This window comes from Hypanus sabinus, chromosome 20, assembly GCF_030144855.1.
Source record: "Hypanus sabinus isolate sHypSab1 chromosome 20, sHypSab1.hap1, whole genome shotgun sequence".
In the NCBI taxonomy this organism is placed as follows: Eukaryota; Metazoa; Chordata; class Chondrichthyes; order Myliobatiformes; family Dasyatidae; genus Hypanus; species Hypanus sabinus.
The window spans coordinates 26828152-26852465 of NC_082725.1; the positions used below are offsets into that span (position 1 = coordinate 26828152).

General features: G+C 38.7%; 1 protein-coding gene across 2 annotated transcripts in view; it reads left to right on the forward strand.

The window, feature by feature from the left end:
• Positions 1-24314, forward strand: part of LOC132378383 (cadherin-12-like) — a 401775-nt gene that overhangs the window by 261661 nt on the left and 115800 nt on the right. For both annotated transcript variants that reach the window (XM_059945256.1, XM_059945257.1), the window contains exon 8: positions 8279-8415. In XM_059945256.1, the coding sequence (XP_059801239.1) occupies positions 8279-8415 (137 nt within the window). The remainder of the gene's footprint in view (positions 1-8278; positions 8416-24314) is intronic.

Below are 24314 nucleotides of genomic sequence, written 5' to 3' on the forward strand. Positions count from 1 at the left end.
TGGACTTGAATAAGTTTAATTTAATCTCCCATTCCTTTGCCACTTTCCCAGTTCACTTGGCCCCTGTTGTAATCTTAGACAAAATTTTTTGGTGTGCACTACACCACCTGTTTTGGTGTCACCCACAAACATACTATTCATACACACTCATCCAAATGATTTTTATGCACAACAATCCAGAGGGGACCCAGTGGTAGTCCCTAAAGCTCAATACTAATCCTAGGTCTCTAACCTGAAAAACAATCCTCCAATCTGAACCTCTGACTGTTACCACCAAGCCAATTTTGTACCCTGTTTGATAGTTCATCTGGATTCTATGAGATCTAGTCTTATGGAGTAGCCTGCCATATGGGGCTTTTTCAAAGGTTAAGCTAAAGTCTATGTAGACAACATCTACCACCCTACCCTTGTCAATCCTCTCAGTCACTTCTTAAAAAAAAGTCAAATCTATGCTGACTTATTTATTTAATTTATCTGTTTTTTTTTTCATTTAGAGATACAGCACAATAACAGGTCTTTCTGGCTCAACAAGCTCATGCTATCCAGTTTCACCCATGTGACCAATTAAACTACTTACCTGCATGTCTTTAGAATGTGGGAGGTTACCGGAGCACCCTGAAGAAACCCTTGCAGTCATGGGGAGAATTGCAAACTCCTTACATTTAGCAGCTGGAATTGAATCCAGCTATAACAGTGTTATTAACTGCTACGATACTGTACAGTGACAATCATGAATCAACATTCCCTTTCCACGTACAGACAGATTCTGTCCCTCACCATCCCTTCTAATAACTTTCCCACCACTGATATTAAACATTTCTTGAGAGCAGATTGCCTAATGACTAAAATACATTGCAAGCTAAAGAACTCCCACAGCTATGTTGCCTACTTTTTCATCCAATCTGTTTCCTGTATTGGAATCTTCTATATAAGAAACCTTTATTTTCCCATACATTTTCCAATGGTGTCTATTCCTTTTTCTCTTCATTCTGCTCTTCTCTCAAGTCTTCTCCTCTCACACAGAGCGAGAACAGCAATTCCCTTCTCCTTCTCTTACATAGCAGCAGCATCAAACAACCATTCACCTCCCAACCCAAACGCTCAGCAAATTATCCTCTATACTTTCCAAAATCATGTTCACAGCTGCTAATAATCCTTCAGTTACTCATCTATATTCTTCTCCTGGCTTATCTGGATATTAAATGTGAACCTTCTCTGTAAACTTTTATCTGAGAAGTCACTGTGGAGGATTCAACTATACAATACATTATCGTTCCCTTGTTTCATACTGATCTAATGTTGCTGGCAATTAATTGTTAAGTCTGAGTTGTTTGACATAGTGAGACAGCAGGAAAAACTAATTAGGTGGCAGCATTTGTAATAGTTACTTAAGCCCTAACCCTATCAAGATACTTAGGACTTAGGCAGATGGGTTGAGCAAACTTAACCGTAAAATGTCAGTAGTCATCAGCTTTAAAGAACATTGGCCAATGGATACACAATATCAACAGAACAAAGACAATTCATGTGCAATATTGATTCCACTGTTCTGGCAGGAACTGGTCGGAATCTTCAAATTAATAATGATTATTCAGCCTTTTTGACATCTTACAAATGATTATTGCTTTACCCCAAGGATTATTTAATTAGCAGAGAACAAAAGTGTAATTATACTGATTTCTTCTTTGATAGGACATATGCTGGAAGACATAATAGTTCCATTGCCTTCTGTGCATTCGGCTCTGAAGTAACTTACTAATTTCTAGCTGAAGCTCCGACAAAAATTGCAGAGAACCAGAGTCCTAAAAGAAATCAACAACATTGAAATATATAAATGTTAACTCAGGCAGGAAATATGCAGATCAAGAAACTTAACGCATAAGAAAGATACTGAGAAATTAAAACGCTGCAGCATGGACCTATGGTTCAGAATGTCTGCACTGACCACAGTGCCAAAGAACTAACCCATCTACCTGACAGGGTCCATACCCCTCCTTTCACTGTCTTTTCTTCTGTCTGTAAGTACCTAACAAATCCTGCTATTATGAAGACACTTGAGACTGCAGATGCTGGAATGTGTAGCAATGAACATTCAGTTGGAGGAACTCAGTGGATCAAACCCCGTCCATGAGAAGCAAGAAATTATCAATGTTTTGGGTTGAAATCTTGCATCAAACTTTGCAATTATCTGATTCCACTAGTTCCCCGGCTAGTGCTTCTTAAATCTATGTCGTTGAGTATTTGATACTTCCACCATGGGGAAAAAAATTATGCCTCTCATAATTTTATATAATTGTATTTGGTTGGCACTCTGCCTCCTATGCTCCAGAGAACATAAGCCAAGTTTGTCTAACCTCACATTATAGTTATGCATGTTAACTTAGGCAACATCCTGGTGATCATCTTCTGTGCCTTCTCCAAAACCTTCACATTCTTTCTATTGTGTGAAATGTGCATATAAAATAATGGATAGTCTTGTATATATGTGTTTTATATAAAACAATAGGATACTTGCATATTATTTAAACATTACTATTTGCTTTCTGATTTATACAAAAGTATAAATTTACTTGAATGACAAATAGTAATAGTATTTTGTTTTTTTGGTACTAGTCCAGGAATGTGTAATTCTCATTTGATTTTAATACTCTGGTGGAAAGAAAGCTCAAAGGAAATTCAAAGCCTTTAATAAATGAACCACCAAAAAATAATGGATTTACAGGTAAAAAGAAGGTACTTCTGAGATGGAAGGTGTCCAAGCATACCAAGTAAAACATGTTTTTTTTTCCTCAAAGCACTTGGTTGCCATTCTATCTGAAAGTAAAAATAAAACTGTAAGACCCAGGATCAGAACTCTATCCAGTCTTTTCAGTATCTCTGAGATGTTTCCTCTTCCGCCTGAACTCCATTGAGTACAGCCCCGAGATATCAAATGCTGTCTCTAATGCAATAGATAGCTGGCAAACTGTTTGTACAGTTGCACAAGACCTGAAGTAGGCTTTGACTTTGAGTTATATGTGAAAGTTAAAATCAGAAAACATGATAGATATTTGATAGGTAACATGGCGGCACAGTCGGATGCAGCTGCCACTCTAGGTCTAATCAAACGCGTATTTGTTCATTCCCTTTTATTATCACAAATCACTGCTGGATAATAAGAACAGCAAGTACTGCAGGACTATCCCATCGATGAGTTCCACAATAGTGGTGGAGCTGGACTTACTTCATACTGTTGTTGCATTATCACCTGGACTCAGGACCGAAAGAAACTGCAGAGGGTCATAAATTTAGTTGACTCCATCTTGGGTACTAACGTACAAAGTACCCAGGACATCCTCAAAGAACAGTGTCTCAGAAAGGCAGCGTACATTAGTAAGGACCCCCAGCACCCAGGGCAAGCCCTTTTTTTCCTGGTTACCATCAGATAGGGGGTATAGAAGCCTGAAGGCAGCATTCAGTGGTTCAGGAACAGCTTCTTCCCCTCTGCCATCCGATTCCTAAATGAACATTGAAACCATGAACACTACCTCACTTTTTTACTATATATTATTTCTGTTATTGCATGATTTTCAATCTATTCAAAATATATATATATATATATATATATTGTAATTGATTCACTTAATTACTTATTATTTATTTGTTTATTTATTTATTTATCTATCTTTATTATGTGTGGCATTGAACTGCTGCTGCTAAGATAACAAATTTCACAACCATGCTGGTGATAATAAACTTGATTCTGATTCTGTTCTATACCAGTGTGCAGTCCATACAAAGGTGTGAATGTTTGTCTAGGACATTTTTGTTGTTATTACAAGACTTTTTGGACAATGACAAGGCAGAATACTGCAAATCTGGTTCATGGGCTCATTAGCACGACCGATGGTAAGGCAGCTTAAATGTTGCACAGACAAGCCCCTCATGCCTCAGAGTTGCATGTTGCAATCACCAGTGATGGAGACACCATAGTTGGCTGTGTACCACTGGATTTCGTACGGGGTAGGGAGTTGGACCATCCTGTCTGTGTTGTTCTCCAGTGATCGCTTGGTGCTGCTCTCTGCTGTTTGTCTGGCAGTAGAACAAGCTAGACCAGGACAACACAGGGACTTGGACTTTACTATTTGTTTTCTCTTTGTGACAGTTATTTTCTGGAATTGGAACCATATTTGTGCTGTATACTGTGGGTAATGCATTTTGCACCTTGGCCCCAGAGGAATGCTGTTTTGTTTGGCTATATTCAGGTATGGTTGATTGATAATTGAGCTTGATCTTAAAAGGTACAAAGAAGTACTGATGATTAAGATATTGCCTAGATTAGCTCCAACTGATAAAATTAAATTGTTTGAATAATTATTCAATTCACAATCATCACCCAACCAGTTGCCAACTTATGTTGTTATTCTTATTGTTAATAGTTGTCAACTTGTCTTAGAAGAACACAACATTAAAAGGTAGCAATGAGTATGATTGTGAATTTCAACACTGTCCTGCCACAGTGTGCATAATTCACAATGACTAGGCATCTACCTATGATCATTACAAGCAAATGTTTAACTGCAAAGTCTAACTTGAATCCTGTGGTATTAATATTTTGAAAACTTATTTTATATAAATTTATAAGCTACACTTTTCTACAGGTTTGATATGAAATATACATTGTAGGTATACTTCCATATTTTAACAAAGCTATTGAAGACCCTTGCTATCAAAACTGAATTGATATGCAGATATAGGCTACCCAAAACTTTCTGAATGTTAACAGAAATGTTTGGAGAACTACTAGAAAGTAACCCTGGATTTCTGATTTGCAACACTGGAAGGCAAGATATTCTGCGCATGTTAAATTACTTTTCATGACTCAAAGCAACAGAATCATCCATAGCAATCCAATAAACGAGTTAATTAAAGGCAGGTTCTTCTCATTTCATGATTTCATGGTCGTGCTGCATCTCTGAAATCAATTGGAGCAATAAAAACTGCAGATGCTGGAAATTTGAAACAAAAATGGAAGATGCTAGAAGCCCCCCCCCCCCCCACCCCAAGTAGACTAAGCCACATCAGTACGGGGAGAAACGACATTCTGGTTTCAATCCAAGGACAAACTCTGAACATCAAGAATGCAGGTTGACCGTCTGGGAAAGGATGAAGAGAACAGAGTGAATAATTGCCATAGGAATCAAAGCAACAGAGCAAATAGAGTAATTTTGTTAAATTAGGTACAGAGCACTCAGGGCTGGATTTTTTTTTTGTTGTACACTTGTATAGTAATTGAAAATGTTATTACTCTGTTGCCGGTTTCTACCCTGGACTCATTTTCCGTTGTATTTCTATTTTGATTTCAGGGGATTATTTAGCTACCATTCTTTATTATAAGTCTAACCACCACATCCAGTTTCCTGTAAGGGCCAAACAATAGTTGTACTTTGAATGTATTACATGTTTTTACTTCTGTTACTAATAGCCAATTTTTGAAATAATAATTACTTTGATAACCTTGGTTACCATCCTATCACAGACATCATCTTAGTTCCCTTCATCCTTCCTGTATCTGTAACTTAAAACACACCTTTTCTTTGAACTTTTCCAGCTCTGATGAAGTGTCCATAATGTGAAATGTCAACTCAGTTTCACAGTCCTTGGATGATATTGGTCTGCTGTATGCCTCCAGTATTTGCTGGTTTTTCCCAGCTATTCAAAGTTCAGACTAATAAATACTTTGACATGTACAAATCATTACCATCTATTACCCGCCCAATGATGTATCAGGTTAGAAGCCTCTGAATCCATGTGAGCAGGACCCTAGGAGATCATCAACTCAAAACTCATGAAGGATATCTACTGACCCTACATTTAACTTACCAACCCTACATCTTTGGCATGGAGGAAGAAACCAGAAAATCTAGAGGAAATCCCTGTGGTCACAATGAGAAGGTGCAGATTCCATACAGACAACATGAGTAGTCAGGATTAAATCATGGTTATAGGATCAGTGAAGCAGCAGCTCTCAAAGTTGTACCACTGTGAGGTTTGTAGGATGCAAATGCTCAGTTGGAACTGGGATGCTGTTCTTTGATTTCCTTCGTGTAAAGGCCAATGGCAGAGAAGTCAGAATAAGAATGAAACACAGAATTCAAGTGAAACTGGAAACTTAGAGTCATGGTTAGTTGACTGAAAGGAAGTTTCACAAAGAATATCTATGTCCTTTCTTCCCAAGACAGAGGAAACCACATTGTAAATTAGAATAAATTTGGTGCAACTAAATCACTGGTTCATTTAAAGGCAATGTTTTGGACCACGGACAATAGGAAAGGAGGAAGCAAAAAGGCAGAAGTTACAAATCTGGAAGTTATAAGGAAAGAGTAAAATGAAAAATTCTGAAATCCATTCTGAGTTCATCCAATCATTTTCTTCTTCTCTAAGTACTTATTGAAAAATAGACCAATTGTGCAAATTAACAATAGTTTAAGGATAGTTAAGTTAGGATCATTACATGAAATCTATCTTGTATCTTAAAGAAACATACTTGTAATCATTCTGAGGCAGAGGTAAACTAATTCAGTTTGTGGGTCATCCTGTAAATGTGTTCATCAATAGCTGATTCACCAAGTGCCCAGTTATGCATGCGACTGTTAGTAAGATGCAACCTCTTTGAGAGGTGGACCTGTGGCAATTTAATGCCTTTTTTGGCCAATCTTCCCACTGAGCACTTTAAATGGTAATAATTGCAAAAGCAAGAAAATGATTAAAAACTCAAAGTGTTGGAAACATTCAGTAGGTCGGACAGTATTTCTGCACACAGAAAGGACTAACATTTCATGTTGGAAATGTCCATGCTGATCAGTTATCCCATAACCCATCTCAGGACTATTTCTGATAAGGAAGTAATAAGTGATGAAATGTCATGGAACATATATAGTTACTTCTATTTGTCTCATGATGTAACATCCTGAATAATTCCAAGGGGAATCTTAAAGAAGCCCTGTACTTCCAATAAGTAATGCTTCATAATTTCTTTCTAACAATGAGACAGTGAAAGCAATTTTGAAATGTATTTTCCTTGGATCCCCAGCATTGGGCACAAATTCCCAATACTTGTCAATATTTGTAAAGATTTAAATGTTACTTATTTTTCAATTAATAATTCACTTGTGTGTAAAATATATAGGGCTATAATGAACACATTGTAAAGCTTACATTTTAACCTAAGAGATTTTAACTATCTCAGACCCTAAGATATCAGCAAGAAATTAGGAACTTCCAGGATTAATATTTTTTCTCTAGGCTTTTAAGTGTGTGTGTTGTTTCATTTGAATTTGTGTGTTACAGGCTTATTATAAGAGCTATTCTTGTGCTGTCATGTTTTGTTGAGATTGTTATTGAGATTTTCCTCGTCCTCAGTTATGATGCTTATGAAGATGGTACTATAAGTACACACTGCCAAATTAGTACATCTACTGCTGTCATTCAATATATCTCATTTAAGGTAGCCATTTCCAATGATGTTTTGACAAGGATTAAAAGATTTAGTGGGCACTTACTTGCGTTATTTTAGTTCATTTTAAATCTGCCAATTTGATTTACGTTCGTATTTATATGCAGAGTGAAAAACAATGGCAAGTCTTTGGTGAATTCTTTTGAAAGGACCATGAAGAACTGGAACCAAGAGAGGAAATATGGTACCTCCATGATACGTTCCATGATTCAATAACCTCACAGTTAATCTTTTATACCACTTCCATATCCTTACCAAATTCTTAAATCTCTTAATTGTTTAATTGTCCAAAATAATTTGATTTCTACTTTAAAAATACCAAGATATTTAAATATCTATATTCATAAGCAAATCAAATATTTCCTCACCCTTCCCTAAATTCCCACTCCCTCTTCTCCAAAGCAACATCCAGAATTGAATAAAAATCATTAGACAAGCATTACATACAAAATGCCAGTGGAACTCAGTATGACAGTCAGCACCTATGGAAGGGAATAAACAGCCAATGTTTTGGACCAAGATCTGTCTTCAGGACTGGACAGAAAGGATGGGTCTCTGCCAAAAATGTCAGTGGTTTATTCCCTTTATTGAATGCCGCATAGTTTACTAAGATCCATCAGTATTTTGTGTGTGCTGCCAAAGATTTCCAGTATCTGCATTATCAGTTGTATTTAGACAAGCATTTAACTTGACTGTGTCAATACCATGTACCTAAATTATGTTTAGCTCCTTGGTGCATACAAAATACTTACGTAAAAACGCTTGTTTTTATTGACAATCCAGGTACTCAATTGATGAGAGCAGCGACCAGAAGAGATACTTCACCATTGATGAGATTGATGGAACTATTGCTACCAATGACATTCTGGACAGAGAGGATATCTCCCAGTATAATATTTCTGTCCTAGCAACAAAAGTCAGTAAGTACATTATACACAATGATGGGGAAACTGCCAACCAATTTCATGGGCAGTGTAGGTTCCAGGAAAGTATATTGAACGTTGAGCATCAACCACAACAGAAAGCAATTCTCAGAATAGCTGCCTCCATTATAGAAAATGAAATATAAGTTCATAAATGTTAGTTGAAGACTCTGCTAATCAGCACAATTCATTCTCAAAATTGTAAAATTATTTTGAAGTTCAGTCATATCGGAGCAAATCATAACCTGTAAACTCACCCATGAAGGAATGTAACTGAGCAGTCCGTTAGAAAAAAAATCCCAAATACGTCATGCTTTTCTCTTCACTACAGTGAAATACAGTGAAATATTAATTATGGGCTACTGGAATGTCATCCAACATGATACTCAATGACTTCAGCAATTGATAAAGCTAGATAAAGCTTACGGTTCTGAACAAAATTGATTAGGATGAGGTTGGAGAAGGATGACCACTAACTATTGATGACCTTGATTTGAAAGTGATAAATGAACCTTTATGATTTGATTGGTAGTAATACTTTATAAGGTTGTTTTGAATGCAGTAATCAAATCTTTATCAAACACTTTGATACCATGTAAACATACCAGTTGATAGCCTTACAGCTATGACTTGTATCTATAATACACAACCAATAAGGAATGTTACAGTGTAGTGTATGCAGGAATGAACTGAATACCGAGTGTGAAGGAAATTGGAGGGAATAAATATTTCAAGGGTTTTATTTTTATTTGGAGCTTTATAAAAAGCAGAGTTGGATAGATAGGAGGATATTTGAAGAATATTTGAAGGCAGAGTGATAATTTCTGGGCACTGACTATGAGTGGATTAAGGTGCAATAAAGTACAATGAAAAGGAAGGTTCATGTTAGGATGCGATGAGAAAATATTCTGCAAACGGGGAGAGTGAAATCATGGCAAGAGGTTGAAATGAGTGCATACTGTTTAGTTATGAAGGGGATCTATACAGCTCATTTGTATAATTCCTATATTCTACATAAACCTATTTGCAGGGTGAAGAATAATTAGCTTTTTTTAGAAATACAGAATCTAATTGCATAGCATAACTTCACACTGAAATTGGAGAGTAAATTGAAGAATAGAACAAAATGGTTTTTTTAGATCCCTTTAATCTAATATGCTCTGTGACACAGTTCTCACATGGGAAGTTGCTAATGTGATGATACAGCATGTATCATACCACTGTTCTATATGTATTTCTTTTATGAACTGTGAATATCAACAATACTGCATAAAAGTCTTAGGCACATGTAAAAGAAGTCTGTAAAGCAAAGATACTTTCAAAAATAATGAAATGAAAAGTTCCTAAATACCAAAAAAATCTATAGAGAGCAGTAAAACAGGAAAAAAAGTAAATCAAATTAATACGGTGTGAGCAAACTTTGTTTTTAAAATTACATCAATTCTCTTAGGTACACAGTCTTGTAGTTTTATAAGAAAATAGGCTGGCACAATGTTCCAAATATATTGAAGACCTTGCCACAGATCTTCTGCAGACTTTGACAGTCTCGCTTGCTTCTGTCACTCCAGGTAATCCCAGACATCCTCAATAATGTTTAAGATCAGGGCTCTGAGGAGACTATACCATCTGAAACTATATAAAAAGTCTATGGTGCAGAAAGGCTTTTGCACAGTACTGTATAAATGGCTGTCAAGGATTTTGTAAGAACCATGAGATCCCAGGTTGGGAAATGCTTGAGGAGAAGTTTGTAGAGGCTTATCTCAGAGCATGAAATTGGTGATGTGTCATATTTCATTTTGTTAAACATAGAAAGATGCCATTTAAATCATCAGAGAAATCCCATGCTCCATTGTTTTCCCTGTACTATATTCTTTCCAAGTTCACATTAGTAGTGTGATCACTTGAGTCAAATATGATGTTCTCCAAAGGGGTTGTCTATTGGTGGGTCCTCATGTGATAGTAAAGGCTGATCTGGGATCTCAGTAAACAGGTTGTCAGAGTGGATTCCCTTAATGGAGAATGGCTGTGTATGAAATTGTTTAATTTGGGGAAACTGATGCATGGGCAGCCACCACATAGTCTTTGACAGACCGGGATCAGGGTTCAGCAGCATGGAATACAAAATGACTGGGGACCCTTCATTGCTGCTGCCTTCCTCTGCCAATGTGATGTATCATCATCGTCCTCCAGCTCCACTATTAGATCTTACTTGGATTGCTCTTTGTTCAGAACGTTGCCACCATGGGTGACCCCACCAGGAGTTAAGTGCCAGATGGTTAAATATCAGATAACATCACTGGTGGGATCACAGAAACTCACAAGCCTCTCCATCACAACCAGGTGATGATCATCAGAGAAGATTCCATTAACTCCTCCTAGATTCTACCACTCACCTCCACAACAAGCTTAATTTACACAAGTGTTATTTATATTACCTACCAACCTGTACATCATTGGATGTTGGAGAAATAAAGAGCATCCAGGGGAAAACCATGCGGTCATGGGAGAAGGAGATGTAGACTTCATAGAGATAGCTTGACCCCAGGGCTTTGGAGCTAGCTGTCGGCACCTCTACTTCACTGCTATTTGAAGCTGGGAGCTAGAGTTTAATCTCAAATTGGACCTTGGATATTATCACCTTTATTTGGGCATGCTATGAATGCCAGCATTCATGGTATCTGAAGATGGTTTGCCACCATGAATCACTTCAATGCCAGCAACAGGCATTGAGAGGTTCTGGGGCTTGGGTAGGCCAGTTTCATTTTGAGGTAGCATCGAAAGAAAAGCAAAACTCCTGGCTTTCAGATGCCCCTTAAAAGTAGCAAGTTTACCATGGTTTTCGAATGGTCCATCCAGTGCAGCAGAATTTTAGAGCTGGTTCATAATTAGCTCATTAGCAACCTAAAGCATTTGATAGAGAAATACTTTCAGATAAAAATCCAGGTATAAGACATTCAAATCTTTTGTTTTTGCTTTTTGCCTCAAGATAGTTCAGTAGTGATGAATTTCATTTCATGAAACTGATTATTCCTCTTGTGCTTTGTAATTTAGCAGACGTGACATTTTTGTAGTATCTGTAGGGTTAATTGCTGTGAGTTTGAGTTTGGCATATATCTTGCATTTTCTATTAGTAAACAGAGCTGCAAAAGGTTGTTTTAAGAATTGATATATTGCTGCTTTGATATTTAAATGAGGATCCTGGAATGCATGGCTCTGCCAGACATTTGGGTCACTTAATTTTGATTAATTATATCCTCTAAGCATTAGTCACAGCATTTGTTGTGCTAACTGGATAGGATTCTCATTTAATCAGAACACAAGCAATAAAAAGAATTATATAACTCAGCTAAATTAAATAAAATTGCCAATTGCTTGGAAAATAAAATAAGTTATGTATATCTTAAATTATTTATGGATATTTTTAATCAACTAATTATAAATTATTGGAAAAAATGTAATGTCTCTGTATAGGTGTGGGATGCAGAGGTTGAAACAAGGAGAATAATGTAGGTGTTTTTTTTATAAACAACAAATGATTTATGATGGTCTACTTTAATCATTCATCCATGTTGAAAATGTATCAAGCAATTTAGTGAATATATTGTGATTTTTCATATTTCTGAGAATGTGCTGAAGAATTGAACAAGCTATACCTTCCACAGCTCAGATTACCCTAAGGAATGACAGAAGTTTGATGTAGCATTTATGGCATTTTCTTCTGACAATATGGAACATTTGGAATTTCTAGGGAGTTCTTGACCTGCATTATTTCAACTCTGCTCTGATATTGAACTTGAGTCCAACCAGTTAGTAAGAATGTCCTGCAGCTTCTCAGCAGTTCTGTTCAGGAATCTAACAGTGGGACATGTATTAGCTTAGACTTGGTGTGGCTTTAGTAACTATTTGTTTAAGTGGAAAAAAAAATTGTTGTGAGAGAACAAGATAATATTAGAAAGTCTACATATTGTTAACTGAGTTAACAATATATTTGTTATATATACGTATAACAGCACAGAAGTGTAATGATTACCACAGCATTTTACAATACCAGCATCCTGGGTTTAACTCCCACGGCTGGCTGTAAGTAGTTTGTATGTTCTCCCTGTGACTGTGTGGGTTTCTTCCGAGTGCTGTGGTTTCCTCACATAGTCCAAAGATGTATCGGTTCAGTTGGCAGGTTAATTGTCCCATGATGAGGCTAGGGTTAAATTGGGGATTGTTGGGCAGCACAGCTCAAAGCACCGCAAGTGCCTATTACAGCTGTACCTCAATAAATAAATAAATATTTTCATTATTATAAAGTGTTTTTACACACTTACTTTTTTTAAACTTACTATATTTAGGAAAGTTCTTGAATGTACTGTGTGTGAATATCAGAGGTAGAAGTGTTTGGGGGCTTTGATGCATTTGATATGCTATAATACTTAGGCTGCAACTTATCTGGCCCTCAAAGCTGTTTTTTTAGCATTTCCATAGATGTGGCTAAATCATGTTCTATCATGTGGTTGCACTTATAACCAGAAAGCTTGCACTGCACAGGATAATCCAGAAGATAGAGTTACACAGCATGAAAGCACACCATTCAGTGCACCATGTCTACACTGACCAGTGGGTACCTGACTACATTCATCCCATCTTCTAGCACTTAGTGCATAGCCTTAAATGCCTAGGTGATTCAAGTATGTGTCATAAATGTTGTCAGTGATTCTGCTTCCACCTCGCTCTTCAACAGTGCATTTCCATTTACCCAAACCAGCAGTCAGGGAAGTGGCAACTATAAATGGATTGTTCCTGCCAAAAAATTACCAATCAATGTTGATACTGGAGTATGCCCAGTAGATAGTTTGCCACAATACACTGGACTCTTAAACTTTTATCTTTCATAGCCTTGATTCGAGAAAAAAGAATGAGGCAAAACTTTGAACTTACTGGAAATCTGAAACTAAAAGGGAAAATTCTGTAATGCCCAGTAAATCTGGTGGCATCAATGGATAGCGAAACAAAGTTCATGTTTTCTGTTGATAATTCATCAGAACAAAGCAAAGTTAGAGGTAATTAAATCATAAACAAGAGAAGATCTGCAGATGCTGGAAATCCAAGCAACACACACAAAATGCTGCAGGAACTCAGCAGACACTCATCTTGTTTTTTTTTTCTCTCTCTGGTCCTGTCAAATGGCCTCAGCCCAAAACATCGACTGTACCTTTTTCCATAGATGCTGCCTGCCCTGCTGCGTTCCTCCAGCATTTTGTGTGTGTTGCAAAGTTAGAAGTAATCATGCTTTAAGATGCAGAGAAAGGGAAATCAGAATCAGAATCAAATTTACTATCACCGGCATATGTCGTGAAATTTGTTAACTTAATGGCAGCATACATGATAAATAAACATAGAGAAGAAAAATGAGTAACATTAAATATATATAGGTTTGTTAAATAGTTAGGTTTAAACAAGTTGTGCAAAATAAAGAAATAAAAAACTAGTAAGGTCATGTTCATGGGTTCACTGTCCATTTAGAAATTTGATGTCTGAGGGGAAGAAGTTTTTCCTGAATTGCTGACTGTCTGGCTTCAGGCTTCTGTACCCCCTTCCCACTGATAACAGTGTGAGAAGGGCATGTCCTGGGTGATGGGGGCCCTTAATGGTAGACACTGCCTGCCCAAGGCACCGCTCCTTGAAGATGCCTTGGATACTACTGAGGCTAGTACCCATGATTAATTTTACTTTTCTGCAACTTATTTTGATCTTGTGTGGTAACCCCCCCTCCCCACCCCCCATTCCAGACAGTGACACAGCCAGTCAGAATGCTTTCCATCATAGATTTGTGGAAGTTTTCAAATGTTTTAATTGATAAAACAAATCTCCTCAAACTCCTAATGAAATATAGCCGCTACCTTGCCTTCTTTATAGCTGCATCAACTTCTTGCGTCCAGGTTAGGGTCTCAGAGATATTGACACCCAGGAACTTGAAATTGCTCACTCTCTCCATTTCTGATCCCTCTATGAGCATTGGTTTGTGTTTCCTTGTTTTACCCTTCCTGAAGTCCACAATCAGTTTTTTGGTCTTGCTGACATTGAGTGCAAGGTTGTTGCTGCAACACCACTCAATTAACTGGTATATTTCGCTCCTGTATGCCCTTTCTTCACCATCCGAAATTCTGCCAACAATGCTTGTATACTCAGCAAGTTTATAAATGGTGTTTGAGCAATGCCTAGCCAGACAGTCATGGGTGTAGTGAGAATAGAGCAGTAGGCTATGCACACATCCCTGTGGAGTGCCAGTGTTAATTGTCAGCAAGATGGCGATGACTTTTCCAATCCACACATATTAAGGCTTTCAGGTTGGCATGTCAAGGATCCAGCTGCAGACTGAGCCCTAGGTTCTGTTGCTTTTCCATCAGGACAGGACAGTAGGAACGATGGTGGAAAATGCTGAACTATAGTCAATAAGCGCATCCTGACATAGGCATATGCATTGTTCAAGTGATCCAAGGCTGCGTGAAGAGCCATTGAAATCACATCTGCAAATTGCAGTGGGTCCTGGTCTTTCCTCAGGCAGCTGTTGATTCTAGCCATGACCAACCTCTCAAAGCATTTTGTCACAATATAGGAAAGAGTAGAAAGAGCAAATAAACATTTTTGAAAAGAGAAATCCAATGATGCTAATAGCTGAGGCAGACTCAGTGAGCTGTGTTAGATGAGATGAAAAGGATAATAGTGCAAGATGAGAGACAGCATGGTAATGAGACACATTAAAATGGGTGTTGAATGCAACCAATACAGGATCTGACACTGGAGGTCTGAAATGTTCATTTTGACTGTAACCTGACTCATCAAAAGAATGCGTGCTTCTTGAGATCACATTTAGTCTCTAGAAAAAGTGTAAGAGTCTGAGAAAAATGAAATTAAAATGAGAGTGACATGAAGAACTAAAGTGACTTGAATGTAAAATTCATAACACTAGATAGGTGGAACTATAGTAGGTAAAACAGTAGGGGGATATATGGTCCCAGAGGAACCCTTGACTTGACTTGATGGATCAGCCCACCCCATTTTATTGGACACACAAGACTGTAAATGTTGGAAATAAACAAACAGCTGGAAGAAAACAGTTGACAGGAAGGTGGGGAGGGGGAGTGGGTTGAGGCCCTGCCATCAGGACTGAGAGGGAGATGGTCAATGTATAGAACTGAGACGGACAGCTGTGCTAGAGGCGTAGCCATTAGCACAGCGCCATTACAGGTCAGGGCCTCAGAGTTCGAAGTTCAATTCCAGCGTCCTCTGTAAGGAGGATGCACATTTTCCCTGTGAGCACACGGGTTTACTCCAGGTGCTCCAGTTTCTTCCCACAGTCCAAAGAGATACCAGTTAGTAGATTAAATGCCCATTGAAATTGTCCTGTGATTAGGCGACAGTCAAATAGGTTTGTTGTTGGGCAGTGTGGCTCATTGGGCCGGAAGGGCTTGTTCTGTGCTGTATCTCCAAATAAAATAAATATTTTAAATCAAGGTTGAGAGCTTGACCAATTCTCCTTACATTGTTGGCTTACATAATCTATGCCTTTTCTCTGCTTTCAAGACGGAACTGGTTCAATTGTTGGCTGAGCAAGAGATAGCTTACTACAAAAGTTGTAAGTTAATCATTAATGTACACACAAATTGTTCTGGACTGGGTTTAAAACTTCTTGAAATTGATCACATCAGATTGTCTTACTTATATAGCTTTTTGACAATAAGTGTGTGATGAGGAGGAGAGAAGATCATGCCTCGGGTGGGGACAATCTTAAGGATCTTGCTGAATATTCCTTCTGTGCCAATCCTTTTCTCATGACACATGGAGTTCAGCATTTATACACTCAGTACTAATCAACAAATTCCAAAACCTGAGCCTTTGCATCTTCCTCTGTAACTGGATCCTTGATTTCCATATGGTTAGACCACAGTCAGAGCAGATCAGAATTAACATCACTTCCTCTCTGACAATCAACACCGGCGCACCTCAAGGACGCATGCTTAGCCTACTGCTCTACTTTCTCTAAAAGTGCGACTGTGTGGCTAGGCACAGCTCAAACGCCATTGATAAATTTGCTGATGACACAGCTATCATTGGCGTAATTTCAGATGGTGATGAGGAGGCATACAAGATTGAGACAAATCGACTGGTTGAGTCGTGGCGCAACAACAACCTTGCACTCAACATCAGTAAGACCAAGGAATTGATTGTGGACTTCAAGAAGGGGAAGTTGAGGGAACAAAACTGGTCCTCATTGAGGGATCAGCAGTGGAAAGGGTAAGAACTTCAAGTTCCTGGAAGTCAACATCTCTGAAGATCTAGTCTGGGTCCAACATATTGGTGCAACTACAAAAAAGGCATGACCGCATCTATATTTCATTATGAGGTTGAGGAGACTTGGTATGTCTTCAAAGACTCTTACAAGTTTCAACAGATGCACTGGGGAGAGCATTCTAACTGGTTGCATCAGATGGTTGATATGTAGGGGCTACTGCACAGGATCGGAAAAAGCAGCAGAAAGTTACAAATATAGTCCATTATGGGGACTAGCCTCCCTAGCATTGCGGCAATGCCTCAAAAAGGTGGCATCCATCTTTAAGTACTCCTGACAACCAGGACTTGCCCTCTTCTCATTGCATCAAGGAGAAGGTACAGGAGCCTGAAGACACACACTCAACATTTCAGAAGCAGCTTCTTCCCCCATACTGGCAGATTTTTGAATGGACAATGAACACGTACGCTACCTCTATTTTTCTCTTTGCCTGCTCTCTTTTTTGCATTACATTTTTAATTTTATATATTTTTTTTCATTGTAATCTATAATTTTTATTAGTATTGCAATGAATTACTGCCTCAAAGCAGCATATATATACTAATAATAATAAGTCTGATTCTGATTCAAAAAAGGATCCATTCAGTTCAGTTCTATACTGAGACCCTTTTGAATGTTAGTGCAAAAATCTGAACATCCTTCATAAATAGCTGGATAAGTGTTTCTTATGGTTGTTAATGGCATTGGCAATAAAACACATGGTTTGGATGGCCTGGATTTTGCATGTGCCTGTAATCTGTCATTTAGATAGAGTAGGGAGTACATTTTGAAAATCATTTAACAGTTGTGCTTATTGTGGTTTTATTAAAAGGAAATTATTTTCACAAACTCTCTTTGGGGATGGAGCTAGGTAAGAGCTATCTTGCTGTAGATGTGGTCTGCTGGATTTCCAAAAAACACATCCTGTCACATGTGATATAAAACATTATTGGATTTATTTTGAAAACATTAGGAAGACAATAACATGGATGGAGGTTGGCAAACAACAGGAAATAGAGTCAGAATATATGGGTATTTTTCAGGTTGGTAAACTATAGCTAATGGGGAGCCACCAAGATCAGTACTGGGGATGCAATTATTTACAATCTCTGTATGTTGCTAGCATTGAAATAATTAGACCATTTTATAACTAAATCACTGAGAAAGCTGGATTTGAAGAGGATGTAGATGTCTCCAAATAGGCACAGATGGATTAAGTCCATAGATTTGGTAGGAAGAATATTTTTAAATTGGAGATATAATCATCAATTTCTGAAGCTGTTCTGTAAATCATGTACACCCATGGTTAAAGGAACAGAGGTAACTTTTTAATACATGGTCATTTGTGAAAACAAGTAATGGCTACAAGATATGTTTAAAGTAATAAAAATAGGTGAGATTAGGAAAGAACAGATCTAACTGTATTGATACAAAATGACTGAAGTGGTGATGGTGCCTGCTGACCAAGAGTGGTGAATGCTTGTTAATTGTGACTGATCTGTCCTAACAAGATATAAAGCAGGTGAGAAGGGAGGGAAAGATGTGTATAGTGGTGGTATCACATCAGAGATGTTGGAAATCATGGAACATAGTTGAGTGGATATACAGGCTGATAGAAGGGTGAGAACAAGAGAGACCCTACCCTTCTTCTGATTGGGAGGAAGGGGTCAAAACAGACATGCATCAAATGGAAGAAAACTGATGGTGCAAACTGAATTAATAATTATTTCAGCAGGAAAATAATTGCTTAGGATAAAAAAATTATATCTCAGTAGTGTTGATAGTGCGATCACCAGAAAGGCTGTGATGGAGCAAGCAAACCCTGGAGAATGGAGTTGATTCTTTACAAGAAAGTATTTAGAATTAAGTGTAACAGTGGAAGTTTGTGGTCTTGTAATGGATATAAGTCAGCAACTTATCATCTGAGATAGAGATAAAGAAATCAAAAAGAGAAGGAAACATCAGAGACAGACCACATGAACCAAGACTGTTGTGGAAAGTGGCAAAAATACACAACAGTGACAAAGCTTTTGTTGAAATATTGACTACTTTATCAAATATGCTGTGAATTTCCACCCACTTATTTCATTTACTTCCCAATGAAGGACAAACAATTAAAAGCAAATTAGTTGTTGAAATGATTTTGATGTGTTTTCAGTGCATTCTGAAAAGCGAATGATTTCAAGCATTAACAACAGACTCTGAATGCAGCAGTAATGTGAACAGAGACTTGTGTAAATTATTCATTATTCAATTGAAATTTCATTTGGAGGACCTTTAAAAGTATGACAAAGTTATCATTAAATTTATCATTAAATCATTGCCTTGCAAAGTCTCAGCACTAATGCACACCTAGTGTTAATCTGATGATTCTTTTGTTAAAGTATTTCATAATTGACATTTTCAAATTTCCAACCTCTGCCACTGTTAAGAATAACAAAAAAAAAACAACTGTGAGAATATCGTCATCAGAAGTTCCGTTGTTAAGTTACACACTGTTCTGTCTAGACATTTACTTCAGTTTATTTTGTTTTAACTGGAGTTCTCTATCTACTCCCCTTAGAAGCAGGGAAATCTAAAGAGATGCAATAGGCCAAAGAGCTTTTATTTTATGCCTGTCTTTATTTAATCCTAGTTGTCTGCATTAATTCCATATCCCTCCATGTCCTGCTTATTGAAGTACCTGTTGAGATGCCTCTGAAATATTGTTTAAGAAGCAACTGCTCTGTGCCACTACTTCCTCTGACAGCTCATGCAACATACCAACAACTGCTTGTATGAAAAAAGTTATCTTTCAGATCTCCATTGAACCTCATCCCTCTTAGCATAGATCTATGCTCACTAATTCAAGATACCCCTAACATGGTAAACTGATACAGACTATCTAACCCATCTATGTCCCTCATAATAGAGCTCTGACCAACGACCACTCCAGACATCGGAAGTTTGAGAGGAAGGGATTTCACAAGTCCACTGCTTTAGTAGAAAAAGGCAGAAGCGAGTCGTGGCAATTGAGCTCTAACCAGTGACCAGCCAGTATTTAGGGTTGATTAGTAAAAACAAATTAAAGGAAGGCAGGGGTAACTGCAGCAGATATCGTCTAAGTAGACAGAGAAGTGATTTTGAGGCTTAAGCTCTTCGAGGCTTCAGTCGGATAAAGCAAAGGAAAGAAAAACTCTAGATTAAGTTTTTCTCCCCTCCCTTCTTTAGATCCGGTCACCTAGGACAGTAGAAATGTCAGGCAGGATAGTTAAGTGCTCCTCTTGCAGGATGTGGGAAGGCAGGGTGACCTCCTGTGCCCCTGACGACTACAACTGCAAGAAGTGCATCCAGCTGCAGTTTCTAACAATATGCATTAAGGAGTTGGAGCTGGAACTGGATGAACTCTGGATCATTCAGGAGGCTGGGGAGTTGATAGATAGGATATATAGAGGTAATTACACCCAAGGTGCAGGACACGGGAAACTGGATGACAGTCAGGAAGGAGAAAGGGGTTAAGGGGCCAGTGCAGAGTACCCCTGTAGCTGTCTCCCTCAACAACAGGTATATCAATTTGGATACTGTTAGGACGTTGACCTGGCAGAGGAAAGTCACAGTGGTTGGGTCTCTGGCACTGAGTCTACCTCTGTGAGAAAAGGGGGCAGATGAGAGGCATGCTGTGGTGAATTCATTAGTTAGAGGAACAGGCAGGAAGTTCTGTGGACAAGGACATGATACTTGGATTGTATATTGCCTCCCAGGTGCCAGGGCCCAAGTCAGCTTGGATCAAGTCCTTAGCATTCTAAAGTGAGAGGGTGAACAGTCACAGGTCATAGTCCATGTAGGTGCCAACGACATGGGTAGGAGAAATGACGAGGTTCTGCACAGGGAGTTCGGGGAGTTAGGTACTAACTTAAATGGCAGGACCTCCAGGGTTGTGATCTCAGGATTGCTACCCATTCCATATGCTAGTGAGGCCAGAAACAAGAAATTATACAGTTTAATATGTTGCTAAGGAGTTGGTGTAGGAGGGAGGGCATAAGATTTTTGGATCATTGTTCTCTCTCCCAGGGAAGGTGCGACTCTTACAGAAGGGTCTGTTTTCCCCTGAACTGGAGGAGATCAAATATCCTAGAATGGTTTATTAATGCTGCATGTTGTGGTTTAAACTAGAATTGCAGGGGGATGGGAACCAGTGTGCCAGAACAGTTAGTGGAGAGGTTGTGGAGGTAGATGTCAGTAAGACCTCAGACAAAGTCAGGAATCAAAAGGTTGAACATTTTGCGACTAGTGTCCTGAGCTTCATATATTTCAATGCAAGAAGCATCATAGGAAAGACCATATAACAATTACAGCACGGAAACAGGCCATCTCGGCCCTTCTAGTCCATGCTGAACGCTTACTCTCACCTTGTCCCACCGGCCCGCACTCAGCCCATAACCCTCCATTCCTTTCCTGTCCAAATACCTATCCAATTTTACTTTAAATGACAATACCGAACCTGCCTCTACCACTTCTACTGAAAGCTCGTTTCACACAGCTACCACTCTCTGAGTAAAGAAATTCCCCTTTGTGTTACCCTTAAACTTTTGCCCCCTAACTCTCAACTCATGTCCTCTTGTTTGAATCTCCCCTACTCTCAATGGAAAAAGCCTATCCATGTCAACTCTATCTATCACCCTCATAATTTTAAATACCTCTATCAAGTCCCCCCTCAACCTTCTACACACCAAAGAATAAAGACCTAACTTGTTCAACCTTTCCCTGTAACTTAGGTGCTGAAATCCAGGTAACATTCTAGTAAATCTTCTCTGTACTCTCTCTATTTTGTTGACATCTTTCCTATAATTCAGTGGCCAGAACTGTACACAATACTCCAAATTCGGCCTTACCAGTGCCTCGTACAATTTTAACATCACACCCCAACTGCTATACTCTGATTTATAAAGGCCGGCATACCAAAAGCTTTCTTCACCACCCTATCCACATGAGATTCCACCGTCAGGATTCCTAGATCACTCTGTTCTACTGTGTTCTTCAGTGCCTTACCATTTACCAGGTATGTCCTATTTTGATTATTCCTACCAAAATATAGCACCTCACACTTATCAGCATTAAACTCCATCTGACATCATTCAGCCCACTCTTCTAATTGGCCTAAATCTCTCTGCAAGCTTTGAAAACCTACTTCATTATCCACAACGCCACATACCTTAGTATCATCTGCATACTTACTAATCCAATTTACCACCCCATCATCCAGATCATTAATGTATATGACAAACAACATTGGACCCAGTACAGATCCCTGAGGCACACCACTAGTCACCGGCCTCCAACCTGACAAACAGTTATCCACCACTACACTCTGGCATCTCCTATCCACCCACTGTTGAATCCATTTTACTACTTCAATATTAATACCTAACGATTGAACCTTCCTAACTAACCTTCCATGTGGAACCTTGTCAAAGGCCTTACTGAAGTCCATATATGCAACATCCACTACTTTACCCTCATCAACTTTCCTCGTAACCTCTTCAAAAAATTCAATAAGATTTGTCAAACATGACCTTCCACGCACAAATCCATTTTGACTGTTCCTAATCATACCCTGTCTATCCAGGTAATTATATATATCATCTCTAAGAATAAAGTCAGATGAGCTCAGGACATGGATCAGCACCTGGAATTATGAAGTTTTAGCCATTAGTGAGACTTGGTTACAGGAGAGGTGGAACTGGTGGCTCAGCATACCTGGTTTACTTTTTTCCCAGAAGTGACGAAGCAGGAGGGATGGTGTTACTAGTCAGGGAAATTGTCACAGCAGTGCTCCATCCAGACAGGCTGGAGAACTCGACTTCTGAGGCACTATGGGTAGAAATGAGAAATAAGTAAAGTATGACCACATTGATGGGACGATATTGCAGGCCACCAAACAGTCAGAGGGATTTACATGAACATCTGTAGGGAGATGGCAGACTGCTGCAACAAACATACGGTTATTATAGTAGGTGATTTTAACTTTCCACATATTGACAGGGAATCCCAAAATGTTAAAGGGCTAGATGGGATAGAGTATATCAGATGTGTTGAGCGAAGTTTCCTTAATCCGTTTGCAAGTCCCAACAAGAGAGCGTGCAATACCGGATCTACTATTGGGAAATGAGTCCAGGCAGGTGACAGACATTTAAGAAGGGGAACATTTTGCATCCAATGGCCACAATGGAATTACTTTCAAAGTAAATATGCAAACAAATAGGAGAAAGGTCAATTTTGATGGTGTCAGAAATCATCTGGCAAATGTGGGGCTGGCTGCTTTCTGGGAAAGGTATATTTGGAAAGAGAAATCTTGAGATTACAAAGTGCCTGTGAGAATAAAAGGTAAAGATAACAAGAGTAGGGAACATTGGTTTTCAAGAGATAGTGAGGCCCTGGTTAAGAGAAAAAAGGAGGTGCCTGTCAGAATCAAAGGTAAAGATAACAAGATTAGAGAACATTGGTTTTCAAGAGATAGTGAGGCCCTGATTAAGAGAAAAGAGGTGCATAGCAGGTATAGGCATTAGGAACGAAGGAGGTGCTTATGGAGTACAAGAAATGCAAACAAACAGTTAAGAAAGAAACCAAGAGGGGTAAAAGAAGCCGTGAAGTTGATCTACAAGACAAGGTGAAGGACAATCTTAAGGGATTCTACAGGTATGTTAAAAGCAGAAGTATTGCAACGGATAAGTTTGGTCCTCTGGAAGACCAGAATGGTAATACATGCATGGAACCAAAAGAGATTGGAGAGATCTTAAAGCCATTCTGTGCATCTGTATTTATTTAGGAGACTGATACAGTCTATAGAAGTGAGGCAAAGCAGCATTAATTTCATGGACCCTGTACATATTAAAAAGGAGGAGGTGCTTGCTACTCTGAGACAAGCACAGAAAATTCTGGGGCTCTAGCAGAGATATTTAAAGCATTGTTAGTGACAAGAGAGGTACTAGAGGATTGGAGAATAGCCAATGTTGTTCTGCTTTTTTAGAAGAAGCCATCAGGAAAGTGGATGAAGGCAAGGCAGTTGATGTCTAAGAGGACTATAGTAAGGCACTTGACAAGGTCCCTCATGGGAGGCTGGTCATGAACGTTCTGTTGCCCTTATTAGAATGAGGTAGTAAATTGGATTAGACCTTGGGTTTGTTGGAGAAGCTAGATAGTGGTAGTAAAAGGTTGCCTTTCAGACTGAAGCCTTTGACTAGTGGTGTGCTGCAGAGTCGGTACTGGATCCTTTGTTGTTTGTCAACTATGCCAACAATCTGGATGATAATGGGATTAACTGGATCAGCAAATTTGTGGATGACACCAAGATTTGGGGTGTAGTGGATAGCGAGGAAGACTATCATGGCTTGCACAGGGATCTGCACCACTGGAAAAATGGGCTGCAAAATGTCAGATGGAATTTAATGCAGACAAGTGTGAGGTTTTGCACTTCAGTAGGCTCAACCAGGGTAGGTCTTACATCATGAACAGTAGGACACTGAGGAGTGTGGTGGAACAAAGGGATCTGGGAATACCAGAAGAGAGTTTGTTGAAAGTAGCATCACAGGTAGATAGG